Source organism: Pholis gunnellus (genome assembly GCF_910591455.1).
Source record: "Pholis gunnellus genome assembly, chromosome: 9".
NCBI classification, from domain to species: Eukaryota; Metazoa; Chordata; class Actinopteri; order Perciformes; family Pholidae; genus Pholis; species Pholis gunnellus.
Genome location: NC_136535.1, coordinates 17,838,349 through 17,852,189, shown reverse-complemented (window position 1 = coordinate 17,852,189; position 13,841 = coordinate 17,838,349). Strand labels below are relative to the sequence as shown.

General features: G+C 39.9%; 1 protein-coding gene across 1 annotated transcript; it reads right to left on the bottom strand.

Moving 5' to 3' along the window:
- Positions 1-3,482: 3,482 nt before the first annotated feature.
- On the bottom strand, positions 3,483-11,451 carry LOC306701461 (uncharacterized protein). Its single transcript, XM_079166772.1, has 8 exons — positions 11,436-11,451; positions 9,681-9,706; positions 8,545-8,606; positions 7,103-7,405; positions 6,064-6,339; positions 4,907-5,038; positions 4,726-4,765; positions 3,483-4,513 (listed from the first exon to the last, which is right to left on the bottom strand). Exons 1-8 carry the CDS (start codon positions 11,436-11,438, stop codon positions 4,480-4,482), a joined length of 876 nt encoding a protein of 291 aa, XP_079022898.1. The 5' UTR covers positions 11,439-11,451; the 3' UTR covers positions 3,483-4,479.
- Positions 11,452-13,841: the final 2,390 nt, after the last annotated feature.

Sequence of the window (13,841 nt, the reverse complement as noted above, 5' to 3'; positions counted from 1 at the left end):
TGATGTCACTCACAGTCTTACACAACACGCATTAGAAACACTTTTGACAGTCTTTGATGTTCACCCTCTGCAGGAACATGAGACTGCCAACCGTCTGCAGACAACTGGGCATCTTACCCGCCGATCCCTCGTGCTCTTCTCATTGGCTCACCTCATACGATCCTCCCACGGGACAGTCGGCTTCAGCGTGATCACCTGTCTGGGGAACAATGTCTACTGTACAATTTCTCACACACACACACACACACACAGTGTGGGAGGGTGTCTGTGTGTAAAAGTAAAGGTCACATCTTAAGAAGAATTGCTTTCAGTACTATAAATACTCAAACGAGATGTCACTCTCGTCAATGTCTGCTCCGATTTTGCTCATCAACACACACACACGCACATATACAACTTTAGGTATTGGGTCATGGCCTGGATGAAAAGGCCTTGGCCAAGAACTCCTTTGGTGTATCGCCATTACAGAGAGGTGTCAATAGTTCTATTGGGCTCCAAGCCAGCAAACATCTCTCTCCCGACTTGTTTCAAGCTCTTTCAAGTCTCTGCTGATGGTTTTTGGCACAACCAAAAGCGGGCCCACAAGTGTTTTCATCTTCTGACCAAGAGAAATATTGCCATTGATGCACGCTCACAATGTCCACACTGGTTTCCAACAGTTTCATGAAGCTGTTATAATAAATTTAAATTACTAAAAGCAATTCTTCTTCCAGAAATGTGCAAATTCCACTCCTGAGCAACATAACAAACAGTTCTGTTAAAACAAATAGCTACTTATGTATTGTTGCATTGGTCACCCCTTCCCCATGTCTTTCTTTATCTCCTCCTTCTTCTCTCTGGCGTGTCAGTGTTCTTCTCCCTATCTCAGGCCTCAGGTCATGGGTCAGAAAGCACAGAGGTGATAAATGCTTCCAGGTCACCTCTCCTGTCTCTGGAGGTCAGGGAGAGGGTTTCTGCAGTGACAGCAACAACATGATCACTCAGCTGAAGCGCCAGAGCTGAACCCCCTGACCTGCTCGGTCCCTCGCTGTCTCTGCTCTATCTGCCTCATTCTGTTCCTTCCAACCTCCCCATCTACAAAAGGTATCGACTGAAATGTACACAAAATGAATTGCATTTGACGGGAGCATACTATAGAAGGTCTTGTAAAAACAAATAAATCAAAGTTATTGATGTTTTCTGATGCTGAATTCAAATTTGATTAATGTTGAGGGTTTCACTATTTCCTGCATTGTTTGCATTTCTACACCAAACACACATTCACACATGCACACACACACACAGGCATACAATAAAAAGCTTCAGAGACTGAATTATCTGGTTTTATTTTGAGAACATTAACAGTCCAATCTCCCTCATGCTGATCAGCTTCGCTCACCCTCTGTGAATTGATGCCTTGTGCTCCAGCTCGCCGCACTAAAACTAATCTAGTTGACTTTCATAACTAGCATAATCTGATTATAAATCCCCTGGTATGAACGCCAAACAGCACAGTGTGGCAGAGGTCGCATGCCGCTTGCTGAGACTGTTCTGACTGAAAAGGTTCTCTAATAAGCAGGAGATTACACACTCTGCTGCGTCACTGGAAAACGTGGAAAACAGAATTGTGTGCGTAGGTTGTTCATAAGTATTAGATCTACTTTCTTTGTCTTGACCCTTAATGTGTAAATGCAAAATGTTGTTATTGCATGCTTAATACCTTTTTGGAATGAGCGGAAGTTAGTCAGAATCTGAATTACCAGCGTTTCCATCTCTAAAGATATTTGCAATCTCACAATCTTTAGTTTATCAACAATATTCAACAACTAATACAAAAGGTATTAACAGCTTTTGTTTCAAACAAATGAGGTGCTTTGTTCATCATATATATCACTGGGAAATTTACTTTTTAAATTGTTCTTCTGTGCACTCCGTTGGTTTTAGTCTTTTGATGCAGTTACCCCATTCCAGGAATATACTTTTGCCAATATACACCAAAATATACAGTTCTCTGCTCTGATTTTTGTATATTCTGTGGTAAGTTTTAGCGTTAAGATGTCCTAATAGTAGCTCTGTCTCATGTTAAACTTAAGCGTCTCATATCCTTTTCCAGTACCTCAAATTGACTAATGTTTATGTTTGAACCAAGTCTGACATGTGGTGTGTTTCTCCCACAGCCACCACAGAGGAAAGTCCTCCCTGGTTTGTTTGGGTTAGACAGCAGAGGAATGAGGGAGGGAGGGCAGAGAGATGGGGAGGAGTGGGAGGTGAGGGGATGATGACAGGGAATTGGGGGGTGTGAGCGAGTTTGGACAATGCTGTCTGAATTTTAAAGAGGGACTAGAGAAAGACGAGGGAGAAGGGGAGTGTAGGTTCAGAGGACAGAAAGCATGCGCTAGAAAAGAGGAGAGAAAGGTGGCAGAGGGAGAGGAAGGGGACTGATGGAGCAGAGGGGAGGATCATTAGAGGGAGGAGAGGAGTGGAGGGGAACACGCTGGAAGAAAAAACTGAAGTGAGGAGAACGGGAAGAAGTGAATTTGGGGATAAAAGAATGAAGGTGGGAAAGAAAAATATGGGGAGGATGGATGTAGGGAGAAGGAAAAAGAGGAGGGCAGGGACCTTGGGGGTTACATTCCTGGAGTGCAACCAGCCTGGTGCTGCTCCGCTGCCCAATGTAAACACAGGGCAGAGAGGTGGACTGACAGCCTGTCACAGTGACTCATGAGACAGAGAGAAAGCAAGCGAGGAAGAGAAATGGAGAAGTGTTATGAAAAGTGCAAAGAAGGAGAAAGAGCATGGGACCAAGACAGAGTGGTGGTGGGAATAGAGACAAAGATGTGTATCTTTAATGATGGCAATGTCCTATGTTAGGCAGGACACCCTCTTGTCTCAATACATTCAAATGAGCACATGGACTGACATCTCTTCCCCTCCCTCCTTTGATGTGATCTCACATCTATTCTACAATCCTCTTCTCTTTTCCTCCAGTAAAGCAGGGCTACTCATCCTTCTCCCGGCAGGTGACCACATATTGAGGTCAGAGAGACATCATGTATCCCTGTTAAAACAAGGATTGTGCTCAAATTGCTCTTGACATAGGACATTGTTTTATTCCCAGAGCCAGAGGAAAGGAAGTTGCTTGTGCAGGTTGGCTCATTGATGTGGTACTTCAAAACAATATTCCGATGTTATAGTACACACAAGAGACCAATCAGCCATAATAGCTGATTTGTCTTGACTCTGTGGTGCTAGTACGACATCTAGTGGCAAAACAACTGCATTGTAAATAATTGAGTTGGGGTAATGCTGTATTTCTATTAGTTTGTGGAGCTAAAAGACCAAGTCTTAAAACCGTGTAAATACAATCTACTGCAGCAGTTCAAATATCGTGATCCGACCATATAGTGGAGTGAAAACTGAGAGCAATGGTTCACAGTGCACAATAAAGAAGTAGTTGCACAAATTGAATGGATTATATATTTCAATGATTTTTATGTATGGAAATGAGATACAGAACAGCCTCATTACAAGCGTTTCTTACAGATTTAGAAAATGAAAGCAGCCCTATGAGATTGTTTGGTAATTATGGGAAAGGAAGAATTAAATAGTGTAAAAGGTGTGCAATTTGATAATGAGAAACTAAAACACCAAATGAAATAAATATTTAGAAAAATAGTAATATTTCAAATGAGAAGTCACCTGAGAGAAAAACGTCAAAAGCTTGATGAGGGTAATGACAGTTAACGAAGAACTTCTTGCAGAAAATGTGTGTACTTCAGAGAACAAATTCCTGTGCAAACAGTATTTTGACGACCATCTTTTCTGCATTCATAAATATTTGTTCACAGCTTTTGATACCTGGTGCTTCATATTTGATGGACACAGCTACGGTAAAACTTAAGTAAACAAAAACATATGTGCTGACTAATGTTTACAGTTCTATTATGGGCATTAAATACGAAAATACAATTTGTGCAAAGAAAGTGCAAAAAAACGTTATACTGCATTTTAAAAATAATAAAACACAGTCTAAAAAGTGAAGCCTGCAGGATGTGTAACAGATCCCACTTCTGCCCGTAGAGGTCAGTGCAACAAGACAATACACAGTATTTCAATAATGTTACATACAGCATTTTGTTGTCATTGCTCACAATGCTGGGAGGTGTTTCCCCAACAGACTGTTTTCCAGTATACGACAACACTCTCACCTCAAATCATTGGAAAAGCCTTTTTTTTGGAGAAGTAAGATATTCTCAGTTGAACGATGCACTGTACATTACCCGTAAAAGAATACTTCCTTAAACACTTAAAGAGTCAAAAGTGTCAGCGAAATGATAAGAGCAGGAGGTCCCCAGTGCGTCTCCGACTAGTGACTCTGGCCATTCCTGCCTTGTATGCAGCAGTCAGTCCCAAATGTAACGTACATTTGTGTGACATACATGAGTTGTAGATTCCACGGTCCGAGAAAAAATCGGACCTTCCTCTTAACCAATTCAGCCCTCAAGAAGACTCTTCATTGAGGCCTGTTTCCTCCCTGGAGAAAATGGAAAAGAAAAAGAAAAGAGGGGTACGGTCAGAGGGGACAAGACTTCAATGTGATGTAAAACTTAGCCATCATGAATTTTAACATTTCTTCATTGCAGTTGTGCCTCATGGAACCCTTTATCAGCTTATATTTTACATTACTTATGAATGTAATCAAAGTATTACATGTATTTTTGTTGCCAATTGCAAACATCCACTTACTCCCCAAATCCATTTTCTTGCCTCCCAGCTGGTGGTTCTCCTGGAAACCAACATAGAAACTGTTGTGAGTTTTTCTCTGTTATACTCAGTCATTCGTACTTTCATCTTTGTATTTTTACAAACAGACATGCAAATGTGTGTAGCACAGCGACATTGTGACAAACCTAATATCTGTCCTTACTTCTCTGTCCTTTCTTGCAATGACACCACCACCCAAGCAATGCCGCCATAATACTGACAACCAGCGCTGCACAGATGGCTACTGTTGTTATCACAGGAGGACCGCGAGGGTCACGTGGATCCTTGGGTTTACCTTCAGATGAGAACAGTGTTTAGCAAAACATATTAACTCTATATACATAAAAACACTATTTATATATTTTCACTCCTAATAGTACATGCCAATAGTGATGGTTTTTATTCGCCCTGGTTTTAAGATATCCGTCTCTGAAATTCCAACTGCAATTAAGGTGAATTTAACTTTTTCTGTTTTAGAAGAATCACTGAATTTATCCACAGGTACACATGTCAGGTACTATAATTCAAATTAAAACTGTTTCATAGTGAAGCAGAAATTGCAATATCTCAAAACCTGGACCAAACCGGTAACATATTCTTTTTTAGAACTTTGGCGAACTGAAATATTTTGTTTTGTTAATTATGACTTGAAAAACAATAAAGAGAATGTTTGTATTTGCTTAGTCTAAAACAGAGTAAACCCAAAAAAGAACAAAGCCAAATATTCAGTGATTCTAGGGATGGCAAGGCTGCTAATAAGCTACACAAGTGTTCGCACTGGTAAGATGAGTTACTCCGCTGAGTTACAGATGTCTCTTTCCCAATATAAGTCTATGGGAAAAAGTATTTTAGTGGCCCAATGGCATCACCTGACAGACATGGAAATGGTTATTCCACTGTTTGACCTCTATGTAAAATTTGCTTCAAAGCCCAGCAATCTTTTTGGGGCCTTGAGCTGTAGTGTACTTGTTTATTTCTAATTAACAAATGTTATCCTGCCAACATGCTAAACTAAGATGGTGAACATAGTCCTCACAGACCTGTTTGGCTGTAGACGCTTAGTCTCGTTTAAGCTTTAGAATCTCAACACAGAAACAAAAACTTTAAACTCTTTTGTGAAAATCATGAACAGGATGTAAAAGGATGCAAAAATTCCCCTCACACATTCCTTTAACAGTAGCCATACAGACAGATCTATGCCAAGGAGTTTCCATTGCCTTTCACACTTCCCAAAACTTGCCCAGGGGTAAAAGTTCAAAACAGAATTTGGTGGAGAGACTTTTGGGAGCTTTGGGACTTTTGAGTGGGTATCCTACTCACAGAGTGGGAACATTTCTGAGATGACGTCGCCCACAGAACAGTTGAGGGACGTCAGCTTTCCGTCGGAGCAGTTGACGAATGCGATGCTGGAGATGTTGAACGTTGTGGTGTCTGGATCGCTCATATTACTGTTGTTCACAACCTTGAAACTCCCCGGTATTTGCCATGTCACCTTAGACCCTGGGTAGCCACCATGTGAGGTACAGGTCACTAGGCAACTAAAGTGATGATTTGCATCACTGCAGTGCACTTTGAGTGTAGGTCTGCTGTAGTTTGCTAGGAGAAAGAGACAGGGATAGAAAGAGCACTGTCAGGTAGCAGTACTGTCGGTTGCATAGCCATACACCTTTTCAATGATGCAATATTCATAGAGCCTCCCTAAGTTTTAAGATCACAAACTCCGTACAATTCACCTTTACTGAGTCAGTGATGCAAATTTTCTTTTGTTTTTTTATTATACTGAAGGCATTTAAGTCTATCCACACTAGTGGTCCTGAGATGGATAACCCGTCGAGAGTTTCCCGACTGCTGGGATGGACTTCAGACTGCTCAGACCCTGAATAAGTGGGCTTGGAGAATGCAAGTCACAAATTGGTCTGAGAATCAGATTTCTTTTACCTCAAACAGCACATCCCCACTTCAACAATTGACAGTAAAAATCAAGGTTCAATACCTGAGTGGTAAAGGATTTCCTAAACTTAGCTGGCTAGGTATTATGCACATACTTCTGCTGTAATCAGTTCAAATGCTGGGCACTGACTTTCTCCTTTGTCATTCCAATACAATCTCTCCTGTACTATTGCTAAAACACCTGGGATTGCGCAGGTATTTGATAAGTGCTAACCCAGATAATGATTTGGTCAAATCATTTTCACTGGCACCACTTTCAGGTGAAAAAAACTATTCTTCACCTACAATGTTAGAAATGAGTTGAGTGCCTTTATCAGTGTACTCTACATACAGTAATATTCGGTAATTCTCAAATTAAAACTCCTTAAAACCTAAAACTCATACAATCAAATACATTTTTAAATCATACCTGTGACATTGAGGTGTTGGAGTATTTCAGGTTCAACTCTTGTCTTTCCACTGTACCGGATAACGCACTTATAGTCACCAATATGTGAGACATTCAAATTGTACATGAGTATAGTCATCTTGTCAAGATCCACTCTGGTGTTCTCCCATGTCGGCGGTAAATTTCCTGATACATGGTAGCCGTTCACAAATGTGTCTCCTTTCTGGAAGTACAAAAATTCCAATGTCTGATTTTTTTCAACGGGACAGTGGAAGGTCACTTCTCCACCGACCTCCCCTCTGAGCTGAATCGAAGCAGCACTTTCTGGAAAAAAAATGGAAGTGAGAGAAAGGGTAAGAGCATGCTGGGAAAGCCTCCATGAAACAGCATGAAATTGTGAATGCAGGCAAATTGTGTTTCACAGAATGTATGCGTTGTACGCATTGCAAATGTGATCAAAATAAGTATAGCGAGTATAACGAGAAATAAAAATACAATCAAGAAGGGGACAAGAGTTGTGTACAGTGTTACTGAGTCAATGCTGCATGTCAGAAAGTAAAACCATTAACAAAAAGGTTTGCCATCTTTATTTTCCAACTTGAAATAAACATAAGCAATAAACGATGAGTAAACAGTTCTTACTTTAGGCTGTGTGTGGTGTGAAGGGTTTTTTGTTCAGGTTTTTTTTTTGTTATAGCTTCTCTTTATGACGCAGTAGAATTGTCTCAGTTCCTCAATTGTCTTTTGAGTTTTATGTAAAATACACAACTAATAGTGTTCCCTTCATGTCGTACATGATCTAAAGGTCACAATATCGAAAGTGACGTTACAGTGAGCAACAAACAGGTCTTTCTTTTCATCATCACCTTGTGTGTGGGTGTTTTCTGGGCGCACCATTTACGTTTCGGTTGTGACGTTACTTTCTTCACCAGCTAGTAATTCGTTTTGTCTGTGATTTATGGGCTTTAAAGTCCCAGTGCTTCTGTATTGTGACGTGTTGCCCAGTGAAATGGAATATTTCAGCGGTGTACAGTTACAAGAGGGAATTAAAACAAATCCTTCACATTTGATTGGATTGCTGAAAAGTGTGCGAGCTTAGAATGTAGCGCGACACGGGGCTACAGAGGACACACCTAACGTGTCGCCAAAAGTTGCAGATTGATTGATAGATGGATGTTATGGTTGAAAATGTTTTTTAATAGCTTACGTAAGCACACTATATGACCTCACTATGTGATCTTGAAAGGAAAAGTTAATGAATAGTTCGACCGAGATTTGAATGATAAGAATCTTGGCAGGAAAGCAAATTAAGTGCGATTTTTTCCAACATGGTGAACTATTCAACGAAGTGAAAGAGAATTTAGTTCTGTAGAGCTGCAGAGTTGGATGATTTAACTTGTTTCACTACAAAACCAAGACGAGGGTGTGTGTTGTTGAGGCACTGATATGACAGAACTGCTCACCTGTGACAGCAGAGTGACGTGTCATAATCAAAACCAGCAGGTGGAGAGAAAGCCTTGTGATTCTGGGAAGACGGAAGAAACATTTGCTTGCATGGTTACTCAGGTAACCCTGGGGCATGCATACATCATTTGACAGATAGCCATAAAAACTTCCTCAGCCGGCCCTGTGCCCAGAGGTTTTGCAAGTGAGTGGTTCAGTTTGTCACTATGAGCCACACCTGCTCATCTTGCGTGAACTTGCCCTCCTCTGTCAACAACCATCAATCTCTCTAAAGCTGACATGACTGTGCCGACTCTATAAAACAAGTACACACCCAAAGGTGTTATTAATGGGAAACCCCACACACAGTTCAGCAGTCTGAATACGTGAGTATAGTACTTTATGGGTCTATAAAGTACTTCAATCAATAGTTCCTCCCTGAGGTGACTCCAAAGTTTAAAACAGTATGAGAGTTATTGAAAGAAGTACTTATTACACAATAAGTTCAACTCTCAGTTCTCAGTATACTTGCCCTTTTGATAATGAGGGTCCATGTTACATACATTTTTTAGCACAGGAGCCTCAGTTGATGACCCTTGACACATGCAGCAATGCACTGAGTGATGCAGGGTCATAAACTAATTAGGTTATTATTAGACGTAAAGCCTTACATTGGAATAATAATAACCACTGGATTGCTTCAGTAGTAGTACGATGTAAGACTTTATCCCAGTAGCAACTAGCAGTAGAGTCTAATAATTCATCAGGTAATTATTTGTACCATGATGAAACCTGTAGTTCTCAGACAGATAAGTTGTTTCCTGTCAATCGTTTGTGGTTGGCTCACAGTAAAGCTGCTGCCAGCATTTTAAATGGTGAGGGAGTTTGAATCAGGAAGTATTCAGGTTCTTGACTGTAACAGTCACATAGACCATGTTAATACTAATGACTACATCACTGGCTCATCTGTGGAAATCATCTTAGGCGCCTCACCCAAATGAAAATTCAAAAGTGTTGAGGGTCAGAGATCAGGTCACACTGTTTACTGATGAAATGTTATCTAACGCTGTGATCGTGGGAGATTATGCAGATCATTTAAAAATAGACATAGTCATAGCAAAACCATGAGGTAATAGAAAAAGGCTGGGGTACTTACAGAAAATGTGGGTTGCAAAGTGATGCCTGTTGAAAAGACAAACAAGTTAATCACTGTGATAGGACTGATTATTTTTTGATTTGGTATCTTTTAAATCAGTGCACAGTACCTTAAATCAGCAATAGAAAAAAACTCTACCAGCTTCTCTTAAACCACCACTGATTCTTTTTAAATGTTTTTTTTGTAAATTCAAACTCTGCATTCATACAGTAAACACGGCCTCTTGAATGTATACACATACAACATGCAATCTTATGTGAAATATCTGGCTGGCCCTTGACAGTCAGTCTTGCAAAGGAAAATGATTTCTTTCACCCTGAAAGAAAATATCCAAAGAGTGTTCTCAACAGACACCAAGACAGAGGAAAGTCCCAGTGCAGTATCTGAGAAAGCCCTTTCATTTTGCTGTGCAGAAGGGTGTATTCCTGTTCATGCACACTTAAGACAATGCCTTCTATTATTCTTTTATTTATTTATTTTGTAATGAAAAAAAATAAAAAAAAGGGCTCCTAGGGGGAAAGCCCTGACATACACCGTGCTTCATAAGCAGCGGTGTCTTCCTTAACAGAAACCACATCTGAGGGAATTCCCAAAGGCCATATGATTATAAAATTCTAGTTTCAGTTAAAGTGACACCAGACGGATCATGAACGATACATTCCTAACTACGACAGACATTCTTGACTCATTGTTAAAATAAACATCAGGCATCATGTCTTCTTCAGTATTGAATGTGATATCTTTTATTTGTTATTTCTGTGAGTCAGCACGATGGCATATTTCTGAGGCCATACAGTGTGTGGTTTAATGTATTGTATACAAGTAAGTAAACTAAAGATACGGCAAAGCAGAGAGGATCGTTTGAGCATTGTGATTGACTTTGAGTTATATGTGTCATAAATCACTTCTATCTACTATCACTACACCAACAGTTACAGTAGTAACATTTACACAGTGAGGCTTTATTTGAATAGGGATTCCCACATGACGTAACAATGGTTTACAAAGCTCACCCTGCTGCATTGTTTCGAGGCAACAAACGCATGCCTGCCGTTTCCCAATCAGATACACGAAACCACACAACAGTTACACACATTCCTTTATCTCAGCTCACATTGATCTTTAATGTCTTTCTAATGTGTGAGCTGTGTGATACTTGCTGTGGGTCAAAACACGAGAAGACTTTTTGTGTTGACATTTACATTTAGCTGAGAGAGGTTAAGTTTATTTGTTTTTGCTGCTATTGCTACACAGCTTCAAGAAACAGCGTCATGTATACTAGATACCTGTTTTGTGATGAATTAGCATTCCTGGAATGTAGGCTTTCACTCGATGACTATAAACCAGTCATGTGTGAAATCACCAAATACAAGTATTTACACTTTTAACATGCTCAATATGTTTCACTCTCTCTGAATCACTTATACACACAGAGCTGAGTAAATAAGTCAAATTGGATATAACAGGATGGTATCAGCAGTGCTTATTTACACATATTATTCCCTTTGTAAGATAGTCAATCTTGCAGAAGCCAAAAATATGTTCTGCTATGGTTTAGTTTACTTGTGGCTAAAACGTACGACCCTTCCTGGGAAGGCTTTGATTGAGTCCACGCACAAACATGCACACACACACACCTACACACACACAAACACACACACACACACACACACTCACACTCACACTCACACTCGACAGGCAACAATAAAATACGTTTTCAAAAGAGACAAGTAAAAGAGAAGAGGACAAACTTACCATCGTGCTGTGAAGCTTTCTGTCAGTCTGAGAGAGTGAGAGAAAGGGACTTCCTCTAATACAGATACGATGGGTGGAGCTGAGTGAGTCATCATATGAGCAACCTATGAGCTCAACCTAAACCTGAGTCCTGTTTTAGTTGAAGAAAACTTGTTGTATCTTTAATACAGCATAGGCACTATGTGTTATTATATGTATTAACATTAACAATGAATTTGTTCTATTCAGGTTTCCCAGGCGGCCTTGGCAGTGCTACAGTGAGCCAGCATGTATGACTTCAGGACCCTGAAACTGAAGCAGTTAAATGGAATTCAGCTATTATTCAATTTAGTATGGACACCTGTGCTCTTCCTGCTGTGACATGTCATTATGTCTATTTTCTTAAAAGATCGATAGTCGCAAACGTAATACATGTAACTCATAATTGTTTTGCTGAGATTCATTTTGAATATATAGCTTACTGTTAAGCAGCCTAAAGTGGCTTTCCACAGAATTGTGATTGCGTGAGGGTTGTATGAGTTCATGTGTACGTGTTGTTCAGTTGTTCCACGTTACAGAAAACATCAGGAAGCGTGATGAATGAACTTCCCTGTCTGCTTTCCAGCTCAGTCTCATCTGACCATGTGTGAATTCTTTAGGAGAGATAATCATTTATCATGGCAGAAAGCTGCACTGCCACATCCATATTCTGCTGCTATGTGTGTTTGTTTTTTAAATGATGTGTTTCGGAATATGGAGCAATTGACCGAACTGAGTAACTCTCAGTGAGAGGGAAGAGGGAACTAGAGTTTCCCTTAGTTTAATCACACGGTGTACCATTATTACACAATTTTACTTTGGGCATGACATTAGAGAAGCGGAGACAGTGATTTTCCACTGACAACAGTGGTTTGGAGACTGGGTATGTAATAGAATTATTTAATATTGTGAAAGCAGAGAGTCAATGCAATCATAAATATGTCATCTAATCTGTTTCAGGGTGACAAATCAATGAATATTCATCCTTTTTTGGGCTGTAATTGTAACCACTTAGGGCACTAAGAATAACTTTCTAGTGTGAAATAGAGCAGTATGATGCCAAATTTAAGATTGTAAGAAAATGTGTGATTGCATTGTGTGTAGTTTTTTTTTCATCACAGCCTTTATCTCTAATCTGTCATCTTCCAATTTGTGGTGACTATGTCACACAATATCTCAGATGCCTCTTGAATGCTGTTTCTTGGATACAGGTGGTGTGCTTCTCTAAAAATACAGTACACACCCACCGCTGGTCTGCCCGGAAAACATCTGCAGCTAACCACAAAGTGTATCATATTCAAGTTTGTGCTTTGTTCTTATGTCACATCGGTAGAACATCTTTTCACTACTGTTTTTCAATTGCTTTGTTATCGCACTTTGTTTTGATGACATATACTTTTAATTGACCTTGTGAAAAGAGGATAGAAAACATTACCTTAGGTTTTGTGAGTCTATACCCGTGACCCCATTTAGAAAAGGTTTATCCCACCTGGGAGTGGAAACGCTGATTACTGGAAAACTGTTAGGGAATTTAGGGAAGATACAAGGAATAAGTGGGATTTTCCATGTGTATCCCTGAAATATTTAACAAAAAGTACCTAGAAAGTAGAGCCTCCTTCTCACTTGCCCTTGACTGACAGAACAATTAAGTATAAATCAGTTTTGTAATGAATCTTACATATGTGTTACAAAACAGATGACAATGCCTTATAGAAAATCGTCTGTATAAGCTAATGTAGAAGTTAACACCCATGGGACCCCTTACAGCCTCGCCTCAGTGGTTTTCAGGAAGTTGTTGGCCAGTGGGCAGTATGTGGGAGGAAAGGTTATGAACATAACCAAATGTGCAAAATAGTTAAACAAATCAGTTCTCATTATATGAGGGATTTTTGAAACTCAAGAACAATCTCACATATACTACCACCTTTCTTCAGTAGCTTCCTTTCTAAGAAGTGCTCCCCTAAACTAAAGCAAATGCCCAATACATATGTTAGTGTTACAAGCAAATATATAGCACTGCATGCTGCTGCAAAGTCTGCAGTTGGCACTGGTATCCGCTATCTGCCTCTTTGGGACACTCGAAGGCCCAGTTGAGAATATTGCTGCATTAATAAATTGGGGGAGTTTGGATTGCACACACAATTGGATTAAAACCAACTGATGGTTCAAGGGGCAACAGCAAGGAATGGTTCAGAGGCTGTTTTGAGAAATGTGTTAGAGTAAATATGCATCAGTGTTATTGTTAAACTGGTCAACAATAAAGATAAAGGCCATCATACTGATAACCCTGAGCTGTCATTACATGACTCACTATCATGGTTTACTGGAACAAGTGAATAATAGCCATCGCTAATGTTATTAGTATCAGCTACTGTATATCAACTGTGA

What these genes read in the sequence shown, in the direction of transcription:
- LOC306701461 (XM_079166772.1), bottom strand. An exon ending in ACGTCACTCTGCTGTCACAG is followed by an intron (nt 7,406 to 8,544) that starts GTGAGCAGTTCT and finishes TTTTTTTTCCAG; the next exon opens with AAAGTGCTGCTTCGATTCAG. An exon ending in TTGCAAGAAAGGACAGAGAA is followed by an intron (nt 4,766 to 4,906) that starts GTAAGGACAGAT and finishes GTTGGTTTCCAG; the next exon opens with GAGAACCACCAGCTGGGAGG.